The sequence below is a fragment of the Acomys russatus genome, chromosome 5 (genome assembly GCF_903995435.1).
Source record: "Acomys russatus chromosome 5, mAcoRus1.1, whole genome shotgun sequence".
In the NCBI taxonomy this organism is placed as follows: domain Eukaryota; kingdom Metazoa; phylum Chordata; class Mammalia; order Rodentia; family Muridae; genus Acomys; species Acomys russatus.
Window position 1 is genome coordinate 42,671,484 of NC_067141.1, and position 25,543 is coordinate 42,697,026.

General features: G+C 41.9%; 1 protein-coding gene across 12 annotated transcripts in view; it reads left to right on the forward strand.

The window, feature by feature from the left end:
• The window catches only part of Trpm3 (transient receptor potential cation channel subfamily M member 3), a 903,922-nt gene that overhangs the window by 791,438 nt on the left and 86,941 nt on the right, over positions 1-25,543 (forward strand). For all 12 annotated transcript variants that reach the window (XR_007830652.1, XM_051146249.1, XM_051146245.1 and 9 more), the window contains 3 exons: positions 20,273-20,373; positions 21,666-21,800; positions 24,901-24,951. Coding sequence is in view for 11 of the 12 variants with exons in the window: in XM_051146249.1 (XP_051002206.1) it covers positions 20,273-20,373; positions 21,666-21,800; positions 24,901-24,951 (287 nt within the window). In the remaining variant the exon portion in view is untranslated. The remainder of the gene's footprint in view (positions 1-20,272; positions 20,374-21,665; positions 21,801-24,900; positions 24,952-25,543) is intronic.

Below are 25,543 nucleotides of genomic sequence, written 5' to 3' on the forward strand. Positions count from 1 at the left end.
GACTAGCCTATACCTGTGTCAGGCAAGAAACCAACATCAGTGATGGCTGGGAAAATGCCATTCAGAAATATCCACCTTTCTTAGTAATTAAAACAGAGAGGTTCCAAAGAGAATGGCAACTTGCTTAATTTTGATAAGTGCCCATCTTTGAATTGGTTGCTGTGACAAGACAGTCAAAGAAATTCTGGAACTGGGAAATAGGAGAGGAGCAGCTTATCCATAGCCAAAGCTATTACATTTATGTGGGGAGTGGGGCACATGTGAAGGTCAGAAGACAGCTTCCAGAAGTCAGTTCTCTCCTTTTACCATGCCAGTCCCAGGTTTGAGCTCATGTCACCATCCTTGGTGGCAAGTGCCGTTACCTGCTGAGCCATCCGTGAAATGGCAGTACTATACTTTTTAAAACTACACATCTTCACAGTTGTCTTAAAAGAAGTACTAAGGGTCAAAAGGTATCAAACTTCCTCAAATTCAAATATCCAAAAATCTGTATCCTAGAATAAATGCACTATGATTATATTCTTTATTCAATGCTAGTGCATGTTATGTTCCAAAATATAATGTTTCATTCAGCAGACAAAACCAAGAAGTGGATCAAATGAATACTAACCAGAGTTCAAGCATTTATACAAACATATTCACAAAGCTCATAGCAGATAATTACGCCACTAATAGCTCATTATGTATATTAATCACGAGTATCACACTTTTCAGTCTTAATAGTCTGTCCTTAATCATTTGTAATATTTTGAAGAAAATTATATATTTACCATTTTCCACCCTAAGACCAAAGCCTACTACTTAGGAAAACAGTGATTTTATAAAGGTCAAAGCACCCCAACTGTTCTTCACTTACTCCTCCCACCGCTAGCCCTGCTACCACCCTCTTCATAAGACACTTACTGCACTGAGGCCACAGAGTCAAAGGCCGTGACACACTACAACAGCAAGACTGGTGGCCACATTGAAAGCACCACTTTTCCTCGACTAGAAGACTGTTTGATCTCATTGAGCCACAGCCTCCTCCTCTCTATAAAACTGAGATGATAAATAATGGTAACTATTTTGTTGTCCTGGTGACTATCTTAATTGACAAGGAGAGGAAAGCCCCTAACCCAGTACCTAGAAACATCTCTTTAATACATCGTGGTCTGGCAGAAAGAGTAGATGGAAGAGGAGAAGGAGGAGAAGGAAGAAGGAAGAATGAAGGAAGAAGGAGAGAGGAAGGAAGGAGGGAAGGAAGAGGAAGAAGAAGGCTATAACAACAACACACTGGAAATGAGTCACATGTGTCTGCATATGCCATGTATACATGTGTACACAATTTTTGCAGTGCACATTTGCTGACCTCATGGCAGCCTTCTTGCAGGGAGGTGATGCATAGGACATCTGAGGAGGCTGCTCTGGGTGCTCTCTTAGGCCAACTCACTGCTTTACTTCATGGTTCACATTTACCACATAGTTGTTTCCATTCTAAAACAGGTTTTTTAAATCCTCAGGATTTGGAGATATCCTCCATGTTCAAAACACATCATAATTATAGCATGTTAAATGTGAAAGACCCCATATATTTCAAAATATTAATTTAAGATAAAATACAAAAAAAATGAATATACATATGAGGGTCCTGAATAAAACATAAAGGAGTGGAATCTAGGAAATGGAGAAGCACACTCTACTCTGCCTTCAAATAAAAATTCACTTATGGCAATCTTATTTGCATGATAAATCAAACAGAACTCAGAGCAGCAACCTGGCCTAAGGTAGACAGCACTTTCAGACTCTAATGTCCATCTTTACCAGAGAACACAATAAAAGAACTCAAATGCTTTAATCTCTTTCATTTGGGTAAAAATGTATGATTCACAGAGAACTCTTCACAGGAATTTTTTCACTTAATCTTCACAGCTCTTTGGAATGATTATCAGATAACTTATCTCCAAACTGGCTCTTTCTTGGGCATGAAAGTGAGAGGAATTAATACTGATGCTAATACACCTGGAATAAGCCAAGAATGACCAGTCAGAATATCAGTACTACAAATGTCCCTGCTCTTCATGATCATCTGTGTGCTGTATATGTCCTGCCCACACCCGCCCCCTGCATCCAGCAAAATTGCTAACAAACATCAGGAATTTAATAAATAGTACTTATTAATAGATGTGAAGTTATTTCCCATATCAGTCAATCACTAGCCAAAGTCACTTGGATAGCCCAGGTATAAGATAGGCTACCTTTACCTATAAGAGTCATTGGGAGGGCTCTATCCTCTACTGAATGACAAATATGACATACTCCTCTGGCTCACTCCTACCTTCTAGTCCTTAATTTCACGTGTTATTTCTTTTCTTCATCAAATAGGTCAAAACTTAGAACTTGACCCTTCCAATTTCAAAATGAAAACAAGAAAGTGAAACTTACTGTATGGGGTTCTTAATTAGCTATAGAGTTTTCTAGAAACAGCTGTGGATAGAAAAGATGTTTACTTGTCAATAATACAAATGACATCAAACTGAACAGCAGCTCCATGGCTGACCTTCTCTGGTCCTTTACACATGACTCCATGTGGCCCCTCCATGTTGACTCCCAGCATCACAGCATGTCTAGGTTCCCCACACTCCTGCTCACATCGCACGCTTCCCTCTAAGAATGAAATAAATCCTTTTCCTTCAAACAGCACAGTTCCCCCCAAGTTTCTACTTTGCTCCTTTCTCCAGATTCAACTTCTCTATGCCGCAGCTTGTGTTTGGAGGAAGAAATAGAATCAGGATCTGAATAGTCCCAGGTCCCTCACTCTTCCTTTAGTACCATGTGGCCATTTCTAAATACTAATGTACCATATTCTGTCACTTTCTTCTCAGAAACTAAACATGCTTTCACTTTGTAACATGTCTGTCTTAGTTACTTTCCCATTGCTGTGAAGAGTCACTAGGACAGAGGCAATTTATAAGAGAAAGCATTCATTTGGGGGCTCATAGTTCCAGAGGGTAGTAGAGACCATGGCCACCATTGCAGGAAGCATGTCAATAGCCAGAGCGCTAGAGCAGTAGCTAACAGCTGATATCTGATCCACAAGCATGAGGCAGAGAGAGTGTCTTAGTTAGAGTTTTATTACTGTGAAGAGATACCACAACCAAGGCAATGCTTATAAAAAATTTAATTTGGCGCTGATTTAAAGTTTCAGATGTTTAGTCCACTATTACCATGGTAGAAGGCATTGCAACATCTAGGCAGACAGGGTGCTAGAGAAGGAGCTGAGTTCTATATCTTGATCCGGAGCGGCAAGGAGGAGACTGGATGTGTGTGCCACACTAAGCGTGGCTTGAGCACTTAAGACCTCAAAAGCCCGCCTCTGCAGTAACACACTTCCTCTAACCATGCCACACCTCCTAATAGCCCCCCTTCCTATGGCCAAGCATTCAAACACATGAATCTGTGGTGGCCATAAGCTATTCAAACCACCACAGAGAGATAATTAGGAATGATGTGGGCTTTTTAAACCACAAAAGCCACCCCTAGTGACATACTTCCTCCAACAAGGCTATGCTTCCTAATCCTCCCCCAAACAGTTCCACCAACAGCTGACCAAGCATTCAAATACATGAGTCTATGGGGGACATTCTCATTCAAACCCACCACAACATGCAAGCCTCTGACTTGGCCCAGGAACACAGCTCAGGTGCTCAGATCAGCATGTTCAGTTCACTGCAAATGCACCACTTCTGTCTGAACAGCTCTCCACTATTGAAGAACTCGTTGCTGTGACTTCCCAGCATGGAACTCATGCCTTTTCCTTCTTGACTTATTTGAGAGCAATGAATCAGTATTAATTGTGCAACCAGTCACTGCCTAGTCTCAATTATACAGTCATGTGGACTGGCAGCAACACAACTTTAAAGTGCACTGTTGGTACTACTAATAAAAATAATGATGATGTGGCTTGACTCTATTGTCCCAGAAGTTCCTGACCTAATTACAAGAAGTACTTAAGGACAGACAAAGAGGCCTTGAACCGAAACGAACTTACTGAAGCAAAAGCATTCCTTCCAAGGAAGGGAGATGACAACTCAGCTGCTGAGTGCATCAAACTCAGGAATTGGGGCTTTGGCATATGAAAAGAATTTGTGTCAAATCTATGCACACAATGATGGAATGTTCTGGGAATTAAGAGGGTATTTCCAGGAACTGAGAAGGGGTCAGGGCCTAATGAAACATCATTTTTTTTTCAGAGTCAAGAAATTGGATTGAGGGAGATGTATTCAGGAAAACATCTAGATCTCACACCTACAATGGGATATAAATGAAAACTCTAGCTGAATTCTTAGACTTGGGCTTCCTTAGATGGCACAGTTTCTGGTCATGCAGCACATAACTAACTCTCTGGCATAGCACAGGTAAATGCAATGCATACTCAGATAAGGCTTAGTTCTTGTCTCCCTCTGCCCAATGTCAATAACAATCATAAAGCTGGCACATAACAACTGTAACTAATACATAATTGGCCACATTTCTGAGTATTAGCTAACTTAATCATTATGACTACAAGGCAAAAACCACCAGGGTCCCTGGTGTCCAGAGAAACTAAACTAGGGTCACACAGCTAGACTTTGGTAAAATCTGGACATGAATCCAGATTCCCTGAGTCACTCACATTTGCTCTGCCTCCTGAGATCTATGACCAGGACCAGATATTAAACAGAACTTCCATTTTTATGTCTTTAGATAATCAATGACAACTATAGTTCTCTTGGTATATTATAAAACACAGAAAGACTGACAAATGTGGCCACTAAACCACATCTAGGACAAGAGTATGAGGTTTTGGTTAAAAGCATTAGGTGAGAAGCTGCATTTTATGTTTTCCTCTTTAATCCTGGAAGCTAAATACCCCAGGTTCTTTTGTAGAGATGGTAGAGCCATTTGACTATGGGGTGACCAATGAGTTGAGACTATGATGGAGGGGAACCATTTCTATACCTGGAAGATGAGAACAGATGGGGGGAAATGAAAAATAGCAGACAGGAAAAGAAAACTAAATTCAAAGCTAGCATCAAGCTGATTTACACCTTCTGATGCCCAAAATTCTTAGAATTTGGGACATCCAAGAATTCAAAAGGGAAGACTTGGGAGGAAAAACATGAAAGACTTTGTTAAGTCCTTTTTTAAAGATGCAGCCAGAATGCCATGTCTTCACCCACAACCCAAAACACTCTACAACTGAAAATAAAAGACCTATTCTCTGAAGAAGTCAAACAGATTTTCTGGTATAGAGGACCAGATGCTAAAAGCAGGCTGAGATATGGTTCTGAAAAGAGGCGAGGGACAGGAAACTAAACAAGCAAATGGATATTGGATGCTGAGACCTTGACCTACTGAGACAATGAGACTAGAGATTTTCATAGCAAATCTTAGAGGAATCAATGGCTCAACTTTGTAACGTGTAACTTTAGTAAAAAAACAAACAAACAAACAAAAACCAAATCCATTGCACCCAAAGTAAGAGACAGAAAACAAAAAGGACAGAGTCAATGCAATAATTCCAGAACCCTGGGCCATAGGTTTCTATAGTTCCTTGCTGGTATTAGCAGGAATTTTATCCGTAAACCTGTAAAGGCAAATTCGTTTTTGACATATCATAAATAATCAGCCCAAGAGTAAGAATTTTTATTCTACTGTAATCTCACATCAATTATATGTTTCTCTACTTTGCCTATTGTGCACGCAACAGGAACATTTCTCCATGGTTCTCTGTTAGCAAGTGGGAAGCTGGTAAAGGATTGGCTTCTTGAACTGCAGAAAGGGTACAACAAAGAGAGCACATTCGTGTAAGTCAGTTTTAGAAAAGGAAACACACAGAGCTTTACAATATCACTAATCATAAATCATGTAAGTCCATACGTCCTTTCTACTTGCATATATTGTCGGGACCTAAGGACACAAAGGCAGTGTTCATTGTAGAAATTCTTGGCATGTGTTATCACTAAAGAGACTGAGTACACATTTAAATACCTGACTGTGTGAGGTTTTTATATAACTTTATTCCACAGAAGACTAATACTCAGCTCCAAATCAGAAGTGAGAATAATTCTTCAAAGTGAATAGACTTCCCACTGAAAAATAACAGAGCCCAATCAACAAGAGGAAAATCAGACCAAAGCTTAATCACCACCTTGTCGTCTCTAGCCCCAGCAATGAGGAAATAAATGGGGCTAGGTGATGGAGAAGCCCAGAAAGACAGTAGTGAGAGGAGAAGCAACCTGCATTTCCTCAAGGGCTAGTCACCAGCCATGACCAGTGTAGACAAGTATCTGGTCATCAGGACAGGAGCAACAGTTCCATTGCCTGCTTGCAACCAGGTACCACCAGAGACCAAAGCTGCATATTCTCTTGTGCCAGGAAGCCTTGAGGATGCTGCCAGAGAAACCTTCCAAATAGGGGTGGCTCTGGCTCAAATGGAGAATTCCCAGTGTCCACAACCTTAACCACCCAGACAAATGCACACCCAATCTTCTTAAAATTACATTCCTAACAATATTCTCATTTTATAAACTAAGCATGGCGTCTCCATCTGTGTTCAGACTCTTGCACTGTAGCAACTTTACATCCTCTGGTGTTTATCTTAACCTTGATAAACTTCAGCTTGTCAGGAAAGAAGATGGAAAGTCAAAATGTAGATTTGATTGACACCCATGTGCTATCATAGAATCACTCCTAGTACAAATAGGCAATGCCTATGAAGTTTAAGAACCATCTGAACTTAATACTCAGACTTTCTCCTTTTATCATGTAGTACCATTTTCTGGAAAATCCATGGTAGCCAGTCATTCACATTGACCACAGAAGACACTGTAAATGGTCCAACTAGTAAAATCTCTATCTTGGAGTATTCTATATGCAGTAGCATTACCAACTGGCATATTTATTAAATTGTTATTATTAAGTTGGTAATAGTTATTATCAGCAATACATATGACACTAAAAAATCTTTGTATAATGCTTTCTTATAATATTTTCTTTGACAATTTGATATAGTAACATAGTATATCTTTATTATACGTCACCAAAACACCCTTTGCCTTACCATATCTCCCCGACATTTCCCCTTCCTAACTTCACATCCTTATCTCCTTAAATAATCCGGAGTCTAATTAGTACTGCTTGCCTGTGCATGGGTACTGACCAGAGCATGAAAAACTTAGCAGCTGCCAGAACCCTGAAGAAAAACATCTCCCCCTCCCCAAAAGTAATTCTCAATTGCTCTTTAGCTAGGAGGAGAGTCTTATATAGGATAGCCATTTTCCCAATACTGATTCTTCTAATCAATTAGCAGGGACAGCTTTCCATCTTCTAGTGCCTTCGTCAGTTTATTTCTCCTGTCTTTAAAAGTTTTTACTGTAGAGAAGGTATTTCACATCCTTAGCTAATTGGTCCTTCACATCTTTGGTCTATTCCAAGGTATGTATTCTGAAGCTACTGTGAGTGGAACTGTTACTTTGGTTTCTTCCTCAGTGTGTTTGCCATTGGCATATAGACAAGCTACTGGGCTTTGTATATTTCCTTTGTATTCTGCCACTTTCCTAAAACTGTTTATCGACTCAGTTCTAAGAGGTCTCCAGCAGATTTTAGGGTCTCTTGCATATAGAATCATATCATCTGTAAATAGACACTTTGATTTCTTCACTTCCTGGTTGCATCCCTTTTATATTCTTCCTTCACCTTATTACTATAGCTAAAACTTTCAGTATGGTCTGGCAAAATTCACCAATGAATCCATTTGGGCATTGTCTTTTTTGGTAGGGAGATTTTTAATTACTGCTTCCATCATAACTGTTTGTTATGGATCAGTTTAAATTGTTTATCTCAGGGCTAGAAAGATTTCTCTGTGATTAATAACACTTGATGTTTTTGCAGAGAACCCGCATTAAGGTTCTCAGCACCTGCAGGATTACCCCCAACCATCTGAAACTCCAGTTCCGGAAGATTCAACATTCTGTTCAGGCCTCCGTCTGTACCACCACATGTGATTCACAAACACATGCAAATAAAATATTCATATGTACAAAATAAAAATAAAGCCTTTATAATGTTTATCTTATTTTAATTTCATTTTAGTAGGTTATATACATTCAAAATTCATCTATGTCTTTTAGAGTTCCCAGTTTAGTAGAAAATGTTATTTAGACTTTTCTGAATTTCATTGACATATATTGTAGTGATTCTCTTTTCATCTCTGATTATATTAATTTGTGTCTTCCATTATTGATTAGTTTGACTAAAGATTTGTCACTCTTGCTTTTCAAAGAACCAGCTGTTTCTTTAATTCTATGTATAATCTGTATTAGCTTGTTTCCATTTCATTAATTTCTGATTTGATTTTAAGGCTTTCTTTCTGTATACTCATCTGAAGTTTGGCTTGTGCTTTTTTCAAGAACCTATGAAATGTCACTAGGCTATTTACTTGAGATCTTTCTGGTTCTTAATGTAGACACTGAGAGCTCTAAATGTCCCTCTTAGGACTGCTTTCATCGTATCCTATAGGTTTTGATAAGCTGAGTTTTTATTATCATTAGATTCTAGAATCTATTCTAGATTCTAGATTTATTCAAGCACCCACTCATCACTCTCATTACTCCATAATGTTGTTTAATCTCTATGAGTTTCCATGTGCTCTAGGGTTTCTGCTATTGATTTGTAGTCTTTTTCCATTGTGATCAGGTAAGACGCAAGGAATTATTTCAGCTTTCCTGTATTTGTTAAGACTTGTTTTATGCTCTGATATATGACCTACTGTAGAGAAGGATGTTGCATGGTCTGCTCAGAAGAACATGTATTCTACAACATTTGAAGGCAATTAGTATTTTTTATATAATTGACACACCTATGTTCAGTGTATACATGTTTACATAGTAATGTTTTTTAGTGGATTTTTCCATTAATAGTTATGATGTACTGCAAATGTAAGTTTTATTCACCAGATGCAATTTTCATCTTGGAAGCTTACCACTGAATAAACCTACCCTTTCTAGTTCTTTCTGAACTCAGGCTAGCTGGTTCAACTCAGCTATTCTGGCTCAAACTCCTCTCTGAGGTAATTAATTCAAGCTGGCCTCTCTCTGCTTCTAACTGATTTGCTCTGCTTGGAAAAACTGCCTCTGAACTGCACAAACTGAAGTGCACTGACTGAACTCCACTGCACTCACTACCAACTGACTGCTCCACTCCACTGCATTGAACTGATTGAACTCTACTGTATTGTCTTCTCTAATGAACTCTCTACTGTACTCAAATCTCTCTCTACTGTACTGTCTTTGCAACTGTACTCTACCATATAGCTCTCTCTCTCTCTCTCTCTCTCTCTCTCTCTCTCTCTCTCTCTCTCTCTCTCTCTCGTACCCTACTCTACAATGTGTCCCTCTTTATCTTTCCTTTCTAGTTTTTGTTTAAAGTCTTTTTTCAGGTGTTAGAATAGTGATTACTGTTTGTTTCCTAAGTCTATTTACTTGGAACACTTTTTTTCATCCTTTCAGTCTAAGATGATGTCTGTCTTTGGTAGTGAGATGTATTTCTTGGGGGCAGAAAATAAGTGGTTGCTGCTTTTTATATCCTAAACAGCACAATGCTTTGACAAATCATCATTTTCCATTTGCCAGTCATGTCTTAAGACAGATACTATGTAAAGAAGTAAGTGTTGAAGAGCTAAGACACCTCCGAAGTACCATGGATAATAAATCAACTCAGAGTTCATTCCCCTTAGCAAAAACTGTTATAGCTACTTATCTGTGTAATTACTACTTGGCTTCTATGTCAGGGACCAAAACTGAGGCAAAAAGTATTCATCTGGCTGGAATCTCAGTTCTCTAAGAGGCCAGAGTGTCATCCCTAATATCAAAGATGATGGTCTAATTCTTGGGCATCAGGTATATATAAGGCAGGGTTTTCAATGCTGCAAAGTCTTTAGAGATATTTAAAACAGTTTCGAAATACTGTATAAGTAAAGATCGTAAAGTACAGACAGCATATTTTAAAAACTCAAATCGTAAAGACCTCAGGACTCAGGAAAATCATATAGTGGAGGCATTTGAAATGTAGTGCTACAGTTTAGAATGCCTGTAGAAGGCTACATACAAATCCAAGCCTAATCTACATAAGCAGCCTGAAGAGTTTGAAAGTGAAAATGTGATAACTTCTTTTTCAGAGCAGCTTCAATTTGAGGAAAGTCTGCAATTTTTAAAACCTTATTAATACAGAAAGTTAGTGCAAAAAATAAACAATATATATCACATAGTCCAAAGAAGGTTCATTTTGCCCAGCCATAAATCACTTTACCTAATCAATAACCTCTTAAGATGTACTTATCAACTATATCATTTAACCTATATTGTATATGCAAATCCCTATATAGGGAGAAAGATACTTTAAAAAGAATCATTTTATAAAATAAATATTAACCTAAATTGCTGGTTTGTATGTACTCATATTTACTGCGTGATGATTTAAATCACAAGCTTTATTTATGATGTTTGGGAGAGGTGGCAGCCACAATGGAATGATGGGAAGGAACGTGGCTGGTAGGTATGGGCAGAAACCACTGAGACCCTGTCTTTGCTATTTAAAAGGAAGTGAATGCTGTGCTCATTTAAAATCATTTCAGAAAGTGTCATGGTGTGTTAAGTGGTTTTTCAAAGGGCTCTATCCAAACAGGAAACTCTCTAATAAAACCCAAAGGAAAATGAAGAAATACATATGTAAATACTTGGGGGTTCTCTCTATTGAGGCCAATGACTTTGGTTTATCCTATTTCCCCAGTGTCTACAATAAAGGCTGGCTGAGAACAAGTGCTCTGAGAAAGTGAGACCTGCTAGAAATACAGGTCTCATCCCTAATGGCTCCTCTGTTGCATGTCCCAACTGTACTGGCAGGAAAGTGAAGTAAGAATTTCAGTAGGAAGCCAATGTGGCTGGAACCCTATCCTTGGGAGATGAAGGCAGGAGACTCACAAGTTTGTAGCCAGTTTGGGCTACACAGTGAAACGTTATGTCAAAAATTACGTGATGGTGGGGGCCACTTCAAAATCAGGCTGCCTGTGGCTGAATCTTGCCTCTGACGTTTCCCAGCTATTTCATCACAGACAAGTTTCCGTACCTGGATTCGCTCAGCTGTAAAGTAGAGCAGCAGCTCCCTGTAGGTCAGTGTAAGAGTCAACACAGGAATTCTCAGAAACAGTGCTGGGTTCAAGTTAAGCGCACGATACATGTTAGGTATTACCTTTCTTATTTACTATAACCGAGGGGCATTACCCTATCTTCCTTCAGATAGCCTTGTTTTGGCTCTCACATTAAAAAAAAAAAAAAAAAAAGGAACTTCTTAGGCTACATATAAATTGGTCTTTCCTGATCCTTTTTAGTCTTCTCCTGAGATTCACTTAGTTATTTTTGCTAAGAGAAGATAATTATCATTCAGAACAATGAAAAAAGAGGACAATAAATTATATACAAACCCCACCTACTTGTGTGTGTGTGTGTGTGTGTGTGTGTGTGTGTGTGTGTGTGTGTGTTTCCAGCATTGATTTCAGTCTTTCTCCATGTAGTAGCCACATTCTTGAGGGAGGATCCTGAGTAGCAATCTCCACTTGGGGAGGAGACTGAAGGTGTATCCTAGCAACCTAAGTCATGTGCTAAGGCCTTCCAGCTAGTTTCCTCCCACAGCACTTATCTACACATAGTTGGGGAATCTCCTGTCTTTTAATGAAGGACAGGCAGGTTTGTGTTCATTGAGACCCTTCTGCATTTAGTTGCAGCATTTATAAACAAAATTAAAAGGGTGCTAGATGAAACTGTAGAAAGCGTTTTTAGTTAAAATGAAGTTACCTCATTTCCTCTTCCACCATTCTCTCCAATCCCTCTCATGGCCCTCAACTCCATCCTGCTCCCTCCAAAATCCATGGCTTCTCCTTCTTTGACTGATATTAATAGATATACAGATATACAACTATACTCTGCTCTGCTTGCAAACAGGAGCCCAGCATAACTAACTGTCTTGTGAGAGGCTTCATCCAGCAGCTGATGGAAACAGATGCAGAGACCCACAGCCAAACAAGAGGCTAAACTCTGGGAGTTTTGTGGAAGAGTGGGAGAAAGGGTTGAGGGAGCCAGAGAGGTTGAGGACACCAAAAGAAGACCTACAGAGTAAACTAACCTGGGCCCATGGGAGCTCACAGAGACTGAACCACCAACTAAAGAGCTTGCGTGGGCTGGACCTAAGACCTCCCTTCTCATAGATAGCAGACGTGCAGCTGGGTCATCATGTGGGTCCCCCAACAATGGGAGAAGGAGCTGTCTCCGACTCTGACTCCTTTACCTGCCTTTGGATCCATTTCCTCTATCTGGGCTACCTTGTCTGGCCTCAGTGGAAAAGGATGTACTTAGTCCTGCTGTGACCTGAAGTGCCAGAGTGGGTTGGTACCTTTTAGGGACCTCTCCTTCTCTGAAAAGAGGCGGGGAAAAGGGTGGAGGCATGACGGTAGGACTGGGAGGAGAAAGGGGCCTGGGATCAGGCTGTAAAGTGATTAAATAAATAAATAAATAAATAAATAAATAAACAAATGAGCTGCAGGGAGGCCTTCAATATATATATATATATTACAGACTTGTAAAACAATAGGCTTCCATATGGCTTTTTAATATACCCTTAGTTTTGGTTACCCTTCACCCCTCTTAGATTTCTTGATCTGGTTAAATACAATGATCTCTTAGCTTTTGGCTAAGCTTATTCCTACCCATCCATCTTCATCCTTCAGCTAGAGCTCTACTACTGTGTGAAGCCCCCTGGTTACAAAGCTCTTTCATCTCTATAAACCTTCCAACTTCCAACACAGGCCTGACCATAGAAATTCATCATTCCCCGCTTCCTCTCTTAGAATGCTTCCAAAATTAACTGACCAACCGGCAGGAGGGAAAACGAGCAGTTACATTTTGGTGAAACTAAGAAAGATACTCCAAAAGATCTGTGTATGCCGGAGCCATGTTGGAGAACACAGCAGAGTATGAGAAAAAAAAAAAAAAAAGCCCAGCAACAGTGCACCTTCAGAATACCCCCAAAAACTCTTCCTCCTGGATGTGAGCAGCACAACAGGATGCAGAATTCTTTCTTTTGTCTGCAGCAGCATGTGAAAAAACAAGTGTGATGTAGAGTTTCCTGACTCCCAACTCAGAGCATAGAAATAGAGGAGGTGGGCTGCCTGCAGGATTATGTGGATAAGCCATGCTTGCAGGAGGGAGTTTGATTTTGTCATGGCTTAGGAGAAAGCCTTCCAGTTTGGAATAATAACTAGCCTGGAATGCTACCCTGGGTCCATTATAACCCAACTCATTAAATGATAAATAATAAAAACAGATTAGCATAGACTGCACACAGAGATGGTATAAGGAAAATAACAAAAGAGCAAAATGCATTAACAAAAGAATCGTATTCTTTATAAAAAATGTTTCTGGAAAAAAGATGAACTTTGAATACATTAGCTGCCCTTCATCTATGAGGATACATTCCAAGACCCTGCATCTCATGCCTGAAACCACAGATGGAACCCAGCCCATATACACTGTGAATTTTTTACATGCATACATACATATATGCATGCATACACACATACATACCAATGTAAAATTTAATATGTACAACAGAGAATAAAGCTAGATACTCATAACAGCATTCTGTAATGCTGTTTATATGGATGTGGTCTCCCAAAATAATTTGACTGGGGCTAGGATGATAACTAGGTGGGCAAAGAACCCACTGTGCAGGCGTGAGGATTTGACCTCAGGTCCCTTGAACCCATGTAAAGCCAGATGTGGTAGCGTGTACAGCTGCAATCCCAGCTAGCTTGGTGTGTTCAGCAGAGAATAAGAGACCCCGTCTCAAACAAAGTGGAAACTGGGGACTGACTCTCAAGGTTATCCCCCAGCCTTCAGCTACATGCCTACATTCATAGACACAAAAAAGTGTGCAGGCCCACATGCATGTGCATACACGCATACACACACAATCACCATTATCATCATCATGGTCGCCGTTGTCATCATCACATGTGTACAAACACTCTAAGCATGTACGTGTAAAGATATGTATCTTTATGAGATATGCTCATCCTCACTGTGATGTAAGAAGATGCTATCCCTGTGTAAGTGGGTGAGGAAAGTGGAGGAACAAAGACTTAGCAGACACCATGGCTGTACTAACACAAGCTTTCCTTAATCTTGTCACAAAACAACGACAACAACAACAAAAAAACACGGGTGGATCATAGCAGCTATATCACATAATTTTTAAACCAAGTAATTTCTCATTTCACTTGAAAGCAGCACCTGTAAAGTTCTCTTGGGCCGTCTGAGTTGCCAGCGTGGCTGCTTCGTGCTGTGGGATTGTGTCTACCCTTTGTTCCAATACCACGGATACTGGGGAAGCACTGTGGGCCCTCATCAGACGTCAAACCTGCTGGCACTTTGATCATGGATTTTTTTTTCAGGTCTCCAAACTATCAACATGTAATGTGTATTCGTTGCAAGCTGCCACTTGATGGCATTATCTTTTAACACCAAGAGACTAAGACACGCCTTTACTTGCCATGCGCTGCTCTGAACTCTTAAGCACAGCAGTCAATGCAATGAAGTGATTGCCTAATCTTCCGCATACATTGTTCCTCCACTGAAATATCCACTAATCCTGTCCTCAAAACTCCACGTGGTCACAGTTTGTGTGTTTACAACCTCACCAGCCTCCTGCAGAAAGATAAAATAACCAAACCACTATTTTGACTTTTATGCTTATATGTATTTGTGCCCACCTTAGGGCAGCGTAGTTGGCCTTTTCTCCTGATGGAAAATTCCACATGCCTCCTGCCCACTCATCCTTATGCCTCTACCACTCCCCTTGGCACTATCATCCTCCTCCTGTATCCATGCTTACAGAGGATTTCCTCAAAGACACTAAGGCCCCACGCCCGTCAGCCCCAGAAGCAGGGCATATGGGTGAGTGTCCTGAGCCCAAGTCAGGACCCATATGGAATCCAGGCCTATTTCAATTCCTCAAGACATCTTCCAACTGTCTGTCTTCATGTAGGGTCAACCAGAGAGCCCCAAGAACTCAAAGACTTGTGCCTTCAAGGCTACTCACAGACAGTGTTCCTATCCCTCATTATTGAGGATACTCTGCCAACGGACTGCTCCAGCTACTTAGTACAATATCGTCATGGCAACAAGATTAGGAAGCCAGAGCAGGGCTGACTCAATCGTTTGTTTATACAGATACAGGATACAAACACATTGGGAGTGGCACTGGTCCTCTCTAGCACAGATACACACTCTGAGAGTCCACTAGGTACTGTTTGCTTGCTTTCTGAGCACTGACCCAGCATGACTAGGACACTCTAACCTCCACTCAGAGGATGACTGCAGGTTTGAGGACCACCATTAGCTGTGCAACATACAAACAGTCCCCGGAAACAAAGGTATTCCATAAATATATGTTGATCAGGTAAATTCCCTGCCCGGTACATTAATGTCTCCTTTCTGACTGTAAGATCTAAAGACAAAAAAAGATTTGGTCTTTCTTAACTTGGCATCCACACTGGCATAGTGCCTGTCACATGAGAAGGCATGAAATCAGTATGTTTGAATGCAAAACTACATGAAGAAAGTGAGCAAATTAATGAATGTATATATTGTCTATACATTTCTTCCCATACAAACCACCTGGGAATTTTTTTTAAAGCGTGCAGTGCCTGGGACCTGATTAACCAGGGTCCCTAGGGTTGTATCTGAGGCAAGAGTAGATTTCTTCAATTTCTGCAGGAAATTCCAGTGTATTCCAATTAAGGGCACCTTGAGCAGCCATCACCCAGTCTTACTCAAGTGAATGAAGGAATTTCAGTGCTCAAACTGACACGGTCCTCAGCCAGGCAGTATGGCTCATCACTTGTACTGATCCAAACTGTCACGCGCGATGGTTCTTGAGTGATGTATTTTCAATTTTGGAAAAGCCAAAATTCATTGGCTTCGTGTTTTTATTTGACACATACCTAATTACATTCAGGCCGGTAGCTCACCTTGACCTCAATCACACCTTCCTCCGTGGGCTTTGGTGCTACTATTGACTCGGGTAACATACAAATTCGTGACATATGAATGATGAGAGCAGTGACTAAGTCATGACAGCATGTAAGCCACAGTAGCAGACCAGCTAAAAGAAGCAAAGTGACTCATGACTCCCTCCTCCTCCCTCCCACCACCACCTCTCCCTCCTTCTCTCTCTCTCTCTCTCTCTCTCTCTCTCTCTCTCTCTCTCTCTCTCTCTCTCTCTCTCTCTCTCTCTCTCTCTCCCATTATTAAAAAAAAAAAGAAAAGAAAGAAACAGTGTTGATGATGCTGAAAGATGGTTCAGCAGTTCAGAGCACTTGTTGCCCTTGTAGAGGTTCAATTTCCAGCACCCACATGGTGGCTCACAACCTTCTTTGTGTGTGTGTGTGTGTGTGTGTGTGTGTGTGTGTGTGTGTGTGTGTGTGTGTGTGCTTAAACACCATAATTTTTTATTTTTAATTGATATATTCACTTTACATCCCAATCCTAGCCCCCTCCATCCTCTCTTCCCGGCCCCTCCCTCCAGCCCTCTTCCCCTACCTCCCCTCCCCTTGTCCTCAGTAAAGGAGAACCCCCTACCACCAACCCACCCCAGCACATCAAGTCACATCAGCACTGAGCTCCTCTTCATCCACTGAGGCCAGGTTATGATGAAGTGATCCAAAGCAAGCAACAGAGCCCCATGTCAGTACCCGCTCACAACCCTCTTATAACTTCAGTTTTAAGGAATCTGACACCCTCTTCTGACCTTCACGGGCACTAAGCATGTATGTGTTCACTATATATATAGATATATATGTGTGTGTGTGTGTGTAGGAAAAACACTTACACACACAAAACAAAATAAATAAACTTTACAAAAACAGTTTTAGAGAAAGCAGCACCAAAGTTTGGTTCCTCAGAAAACCAAGACCAGCCCTGCTGTGTGGTGTAGCTACCCGTTGTGTGACCAGGTGTATGTCAAAAGGAAATGAAATTGGACCAGCAAAGAGACAGCTGTACTCTTGTGCTTATGGCAGCAATCATGCACAAGACTCGGGATACAGACTCAACTCAGACGTCCATCACCAGATGAATGGCTAAAGAAAATGTAGTGTATTTATACAGAATGCAATACTATTTGCCAGCAAAGAATTGGGGAACATGCCATTTGCAGCAACACAGATGAAACTGAAGGACAGTGTGCAAAGTTTAAAAAAAAAATCTAGCACAGAAAGGCAAGTTCTTCTTAGGTTTGGAAACTAAACATTGATATCATGGCAGTGGAGAGGTAGGTGGTGGGAGGGAAAAAACGCGGTGGAGCAGGGGGGTTAATGTGTACAATGTACAGCCTGGTAAGAGGAATAACGTCTGCTGTGCTGTAGGAAAACTAGCGCGTGCAACTGACTGTTTTTTTGAAAATAGATAGTCGAGGGAATTCAATGTTCTCAATGCACACATACACACCCAAATGTCCTGTGTCTGAGTGATTCTAATCTTATCTGTATATCCAGTGCACATGCTCCTAAATCTCACACCATAGCCCATAAACATATACTTACTGTGTCAATTAAAATAAAATTTAGACTTTTAAAAGACGGAGAATAAGAAGCAGTTCAAAATGCCACTTTCTGAATTCAATCTCAAGGAACCTTCCACTTTTTTTTTCTCTCCAAGTTAGCAATATACATTTTCACATATTTCAGTCACCCCAGCATGAGTTTGCAATCCCTATTGTTATCTGAGACGATAAATGATTTTCTTAGTGGAAAAGTCTCTGCATAAATCAAATTAACAGGCATTATTTCAAACATTGATCAATTCACTCCAAGAATGAGGCTTATACTAAACTCATCAACTTGTGGACACCAGAGCCTGGGAAGGAACTTGTCATTCAGTGGATAGTCCCAAGTGGGAGGCAGGCAGCCATGGGGCTGGGGAACATATCTCAGGGCAGAGAGCCTGCCTATCCCTGGGTCCAATCTCCTGTAGCACAAAAAGAAAAATGAAATGCAAAACCTCAGGCTCCGCCCCGATCTCCTGAGTCGGGATGTAGAGGTGAGGCACAAGGGCCTGCAGGGGCATCCCGGGTTAGACACCCCTGCTCAAACTTGCAAAGTACTGAAGCAGTGCCCAGGTAAGCACTGCTTACACAAATCACTTGGTTGGGTGGGTGGGTGGTTGGTTGGTTGGTTGGTTGGTTAGTTGGTTGGTTGGTTGGTTTCTGAGACAGAGTCTCACCCTGTATGTACCCCAGGGTGGTCTAGAACTCACAACGGCATTCCTGTTCCAGCCTAGAATGAGCCACTATGTCTAGCTGTTTGCCTAAGAGAGTGTCTCTGTCTCTGTCTCGCAGTCTCTGTGTGTGTGTGTATGTGTGTGTATGACCATATATACATATATGTGTGTGTATACATATATATATATATATATCTGTGTATACATGTGTATAATCATGTGTATGTATATAGCTATGCATAGCTGTGTATATGTGTGTGTATGGCCATGTGTATGTATATAGCTGTGCATACTTGTGTATGTCTGTTCATGTGTAAGGCAGAGGCTAACACCATGTGTCTTCCTCCATTCCTCTCCATTTTATATTGAGACCGAGTCTCACTGAACCTGGAGCACATACATTAATTCAGCTAGACTGACTGGCCAACAAGCCCCAGGAATCCTCCTGTTTCTGCCACCCAACCGCTCCAGTACTAGATTACTGTCACGAAACACCCATACTCAGCTTTCATGTCTCTTTAGGTGTGGGGGGTGAGGGGGATTGAACTCAGGTCCCCATGCTGACCCTAGCAAGCAGTTGACAACTCCCCTGTCCTGTTTGCCTAATTCCTAGTATCAACATTGCAGAGTCCAGAAAGAAAAGGCACAGGGGTAGGCATGAAAAGAGGCACGGTCACCGGCTCCCTGCTGCTGCTGCACCCTGGATATCTGGACCCTTTAGAAACCCTTTCAAGCAGTGTGATTAAACTGATACAGGGGCTGCCATAGCGACAATGTAAAGACATCCAGGCAATGCTGACAAGGGCAACATGTCACATACATGTCACATACATGTGGTCAGCAGGAACTGGGTCCTTACACTGCTTCTAACCTTTGCTGGTAAGAGCCCACAGGGATGGGCAGAGTTCCCAGTAGCTGGCCTGGGATGTAATGTCACTGCACCATAATAAATTCTTCTGTTAGGAGCCAATCTGGACTTGAGTAGCTTCACCTGCCCCAATGCACAGAGCAAGTGCCAATGTCTAGGATCATGTGGGACGTTCTTTATCACAACATGTAGAAATTCCTACTAGCTTGTCAAATGTATGTTCAATTTTCAAATTCTCTGAACCAAAAGAGAATTCTCTTTTCTCTTCTCTCCTGCCAGTAGGACAGTCAGTAAAGTAAAAAATGACTAGTGTGCAATGGGGTCTCTTCCTCCATACACCAATGGTGGCAATGAAGTGTGAAAAAAACAAAAACAAAAACAAAAACTGCTGGCAGGTGAATTCATTTATGTGATCCATTTCAGTGTCACGCATCTTGGCTGAATAAAAAAATGGGATAATTCTTACTGCTCCCATTTCCCAGATGGCAGAACAGTGGCTTGCAGAGGTCCTGGCTCACCCAGCCACAAGATGCACAACAGGAGGTGCACAGTATCCCACGGGACAGGCTGCACCTGTTCTCAGCTACACAAGCAGCTGCTGAAGGTCACTCGTGTGTATGGACAGCATGCTCCATCTAGACTGCCTGTCACAGCAGAACCTTCTGTAGAGACAGAAATGTCATCTGTGCTTCTAGTCACATGTGGCTACTTGGGTACTGAAATTTAAAAAAAAATTTTTTTCATTAAAAAAAAAAAAAGCCAGAGATGGTGACATCTGCCATCCCAGCACTGAGGAAGCCGAGCTACAAGTTCCCATGACTTTAAAGGCCATGTTGGGCTACATATTGAGAACCTGTCTCAGATAGATAAATAAAATAATAAAATAAATCCACAGTGCACAGGAAAACACCGTGGCAAAGAAGATTCCTCCCCCAAAGTGTCAAGAGTGGAAGGGGGTCACACGGCTCCTTAGTTTACTCTTGGGGAAGAGAGAGTCTTCGTGGCATAACTAACTACTGTTTCTCTTGCTCTCTTTTTTTTCTCCCACAATATACAGGAGCCAATGCATCCGCCCCAGACCAACTGAGCTTAGCTTTAGCGTGGAACAGAGTTGACATCGCTCGCAGCCAGATCTTTATTTATGGGCAACAGTGGCCGGTAGAGTATATATACATCGTTACCCTTGAAAAGCCCACGTGCTTGGCAAGGGTTTCTAAGGAATCTTTGAAAGTGTCTCAGAAAATTGGGAGGAGGGTGGAGTCTCCCTTTGCATAGCACAGCAAGTGGCCCAGGCCCCCTTCTCGTGTTTAGTGACATGCTGCCACCTAGTGGAAGATATAACTAAGCGCACCACCAAACGTTCCTTGGCTCTTCTCTCAGCAGTTTTTGAACGCAAATCCTTTTTTTTTTTTTTTTTTTTAATTCTCCCTTTAAAGATACAGAGAAGACAAAGTTAAAAATAAAGGAGGGAGAGGATTCGTATGTTTCTGGTTGTCTTTTAGGCGAGCAGAAGGAGGAAGCTGCTGCCACCAAATGGTGGTGCGTTCCTGCTGATTTGCGGCTGAGCCAGGCCTCTGTGTGCATGTACCATCTGGTCCTGGTGGCTGAGCACAGGTCGGCCCTATCCCGGGCACAAGTGAACCAAAGCTTTATATAACTGTCCGTGCCTTCTCTTCCCCCCTCCCCGCCGCCACCCATCACTTGGCTGCCAAAAATAAGAACTTTGGGAAATGGGCCATTGGGTGATGTGCGTGTGCATCCACGGGTGGCAGCCCTGCAGCAGCTTGGAAGCAAGACTCTGAACCTTCTATCCCGGGGAGCCCTGGGGCCACCGCTGAGCACCTGTCTTCAGAAATTGGCAGTTGGGGGCATATTTGTCAAGGAATCTGGACGTTGAAAAAAAATGACAAATGTGAAAGAATACAAATCTCAGCCAGTACTCCATCCAGAATATATGTTGTTCTTGGATTATGTGACACCAGTTTGCCTCGGGGGTGTCCATTTCTACACACCTACACATCTGGTCAGGCCTATTTGGCCCTCAGCTCTGTTTACCTGGGTTTCTATCCTCAAGTCAGCCAGGGCTCTTAGTCAGTGCCTAAGAAAGAAAAAAATTAAGGCGGGGAAATGCCAGCATTACCTCTACAAGCATTGCAGAAAACTAGCCAGAGAGGCCATCGGGAGGAAAACCTAGAGTCCCAAGGCTCCAGAACAAGAGAGAGATTTAGTAGAGAAAGGAGCTTTCTGGACCTGGAGTCCTTGACTTCTGTTTTCCGTAACATGTGCTTACAGGACCACGAGTGGCATCTGGGGAGGGGGGCGGGGCTAGGTCTCTCTGATATGTCTGGAGATTTGCAGATGTCACCAATCTATTTAAAGCCCTCTGGGTGAGCACGGAGGAACTGCACTTCTATGATGTGGGCCGACTAACTGAATGTCTTGAATTACAGGTAGGGTCCCTGGAGCAAGCCATGCTGGACGCCCTAGTCCTGGACCGAGTGGATTTTGTGAAATTACTCATAGAGAACGGAGTAAGCATGCACCGTTTTCTCACCATCTCCAGACTGGAGGAACTGTACAATACGGTAGGGCCAAGCTACGATGCCTTTCAATGTCTGTTTCTCTTCTGTTCGTTTACCTTCTCCTGCCTTGCCCCCATGCCTGTGACTCTCTTCCTGTCTCTCCTGTAATGCATGCACCATTCCTTACACACACTCCCTTACACCTGGATAGACAAACAGACACCAAGTCGCCAAGACTTCACTTGTTTTAACTGCTCAGTTGTCACCATCTTAGGCAAAAGTTGTCATGACCACCAGAGGGCACTGTTCTCAGATTTTTAAAACACAAAACCAGAAGTGACTGTCAATCTGAAAACACATACTCCACTCCGTAAGCCTGGGGGGGGGGGGGGGGGGATATTGCAGAGAATGGTCGGGTTAGCACCAACCATCAAATGAAGCTGATTACATATCCTGTATCATTGTGTCCTCCTCAGAGCTATGAAGTTCTATCACTATAGTGATAGTGTAAAATACTCAGGAGTCATCCAAAAAATGGCTTTGCAGCAGCACTCACTAGAAAAGCCAACCAAGCTTAAAGAACTGATGTTGTGTTTTTACCGTTTCACAGATGAGAAAAACTGAGGCGGTCTTAGTCTATTTCTGCAGCTACAAAAGAATACCTGAGGCTGAGTAATTTATGAAGAACATGTATTTCTTTCTCACAGTCCGGGAGGCTGGAAATCCAAGAACAAGGTGCCAATGGCTCCTAATCTCATGAGAGCTATTTTCTCTTTCCAGAATGTGGCCACTGAAAGGGACAAGCACTGTCATCTTAGGGCAAAAAGGTTAGAGGTACAAACATGTGAGCCTTCTTCTGTCAGTTCCACTTACAAAGACGATACCCTGGTAACCAGATCACCTAACAGTCCCACTTCTCCACACTACTGTACTGACATGAGGCTCGGCATGACTTTTTATAGAGACATGAAAGTGTAAAGCATAGACAGAGGCTAAGTAGTTTACTGACGGCCCCAAATACCAGAACAATAGCAAGACCAAAGAACCTAGTACCAAGCTTAAGCCTCTTCTCAGAGGTTGCCCTTCCACTCACTGGCCAGTGTCTGTCCCAGCATCCTGAGTGCAATAGGATAGAGCCACTGACTGTCCCCAGCAAGAGACAGGCAGTAGACCATTGCAGCGTGCTTCATCTCAACCTCACTGCAGAAGGACAGAGGCTGGCAGGGTAGATCCTGGTTTCCACTCTCCCTGCAGTCACATCTTGCCTCAGCACACTGAGACTTACAGGAAGGGTTCCTTCCATACACCTGGGCATCATGACTTATGCATCAGAGAGTTATGGGGGAGAAAGCGTTTATTCCAAAGCCGAGAATAGAAGGAAAGAAAGAAAGAAGCTTTTTCCTGGACCTTAAGCCACCAGGTTTTGCCACTGTCATCAGCAGGAGGTCACCTAAAGTGCTGTGTTGAGAAGAATTATGAGAGAGTAAATGCCAACAGCAATAATGATGATATCTAGCACCTACTAAATGCTAATCACTTTCTAAATAACTTTACGAGGAAGTATTGCATTGCTTAATTCTCAAATAGGCCTATCAGATAAAGTGGTAGTGCAATCCACATTTTAGAGAGGAAAAAGTCGAGTCACGGTCAGCTCCATGGTGGCTATATACACACCCAGGAACCTCAGCCCCAGAACATTGTCACTGTTTTAGATCGTTCAATCACATTACCAGACTTGGCCAATAACTGCAGTACACCAGCAAACTTTGGGTTTCAGATGAGCAGCGATCGTTAGCGTAGGTGTGGCTGTCCCTCATATCATTGTAGAATTCATTCAAGGAGTTACCCCAGAAGAAGAAGAAACTTTCAGATGTTCACATTCCTCGTCTAAATAACATGGGATTTTCATAGACCCTCCGCACATCGTCCTGTTGTTGTAAGTAGCCTCTCCCTGGAAACTAAATAATGAAGCATTCTCATGTACAATGCCCTACACAAGGCAGACACCATATAAATAGTTAATAGCCTGCACCTCCTAAGGAATGACCATAAGAAAAATACACGTGTCTATTCAACACAATGTGTCCCCCCAAATATTTTCCATACAGTTGGTGGCATCCACAGACACAGACATCGTGAGTATGGAGGACTGACTATATATTCCCAGGACTGCATGAGGCATCCTTGCTCGTCTGAAAGTCAACTTTCTTTGGGTATTCTGGACTTTATTTAGCATCCCTGCACCTGAAAGACTACAGAATAACAAATCGTTTAGTTTATTCTTAGCCTCAATAGATGCATTCCTTTTCGTAACTTCTTTTTTCTCCCAACTAGCTTATGGCTTTTCCTTAAGCCACGTGTCAGAGAGATTTCTATAGAGCCTGGGAGTGAAGGATGACTCTCTTTCAAATGTACTGGCTGAAACAACCACAGAAATATGATACCCTATAACATATTAAAATTTATGAAATCTGGTCAGATATAGAGCAGCTGCATGTGATCCCAGAATTCAGAAGGCTGAGGCGGGGAGCCTGTGATTTTTGAGGCCAGCTGGGGATTACACAGTAAAACCCACTCCCCCAAAATAATTACATGGCATTCAATTTGCTGTGACCATGAATAAAGTTTTATTGAGATATAGCCAAGATCATTTGTTTGTGTACAGTCTATAGCTGCTTTCTTACAATACTAGCAGCTAACCAGATTAAATATTAAATAAACACTGAATAGTCCATGTGTTCATGACTTATTTTCTGGCCTTTTGCAGAGACACTCAGCCAATGCTTTTCTGAGACACATTTTCAATGACAACTCGGAAAATGGCACTAAAGAAAATTAAGAAGTTTCTATTACAAACCACTTCTGCTTTCTCCTGCTGTAACATTAGTTCTTTCCACACCATTTGGTCCATATATCTAGTAATTGACAATTGGCCTTACAAAGTTTGAACCTAGGCCCTAAACACATTTTTCTGGAGAACATGTGACCCAAAATTCAGCCAGTCTTGGTTTCAAAGTGACATATACAACTGAGCAACTAGAACAAGGCCCAGCACAAAGAACCACCCTGCACCAGCCAGAACCCTTCCTTCCAGCTCCCTCCTGCCTTGCCACCTGGAGCCCCTGACTAGCAAAACTGTTTGATTGTTCTTTATCATTTTCAGAGACATGGGCCCTCAAATACATTGTACCACTTGGTCAGGGATGTCAAAAAGGTAAGAATCCTCTAGACCTCAGGTCGGAGGGCCTGTCCTGAGTGCTTCCTGTGATAGAGCGTATCTGGTGTGCATGAGCTGCCCCATCTCCATGTCCCTGCCAACTCCCTTCCTCGCAGAGCAGTGTATGTGCATCTGCTTGGTAGCTCTGGACACCTCTGCTGACAATGCCGCTGTGGTCCTTCCTTCCTCCGGTTGCCATGGTTTTAGATGCTTTCATTGAATGTGATGCTTTTCTGTAGCAGATTCTAGGCTTTCTCCCATGACAATGTGGATTTATGCCATTACCTATATCTTTCCAAATGTCCCTTACTGTCTGGGGTATTAAAATCCACAGTACCGATCACAATGAGTACCTTCCTGCTAGCACCTGACAACATCCTATTAACCACCATATAAAGTGTAGTTAGAATAGCTGAGAAAAGGTGAATCTATACACATTCCATCCTCCTAACAAAAATATACTTTATGCCCAAGAATATATATCTTTTGGGTACAAGTGAATCATTCACAGTTTATGGAGGAGGGTGAAGGGTAAGGAGGTAATAACTGTATTCAGTAATTTGTAGCATGCTAACATCGCCACAGGTCC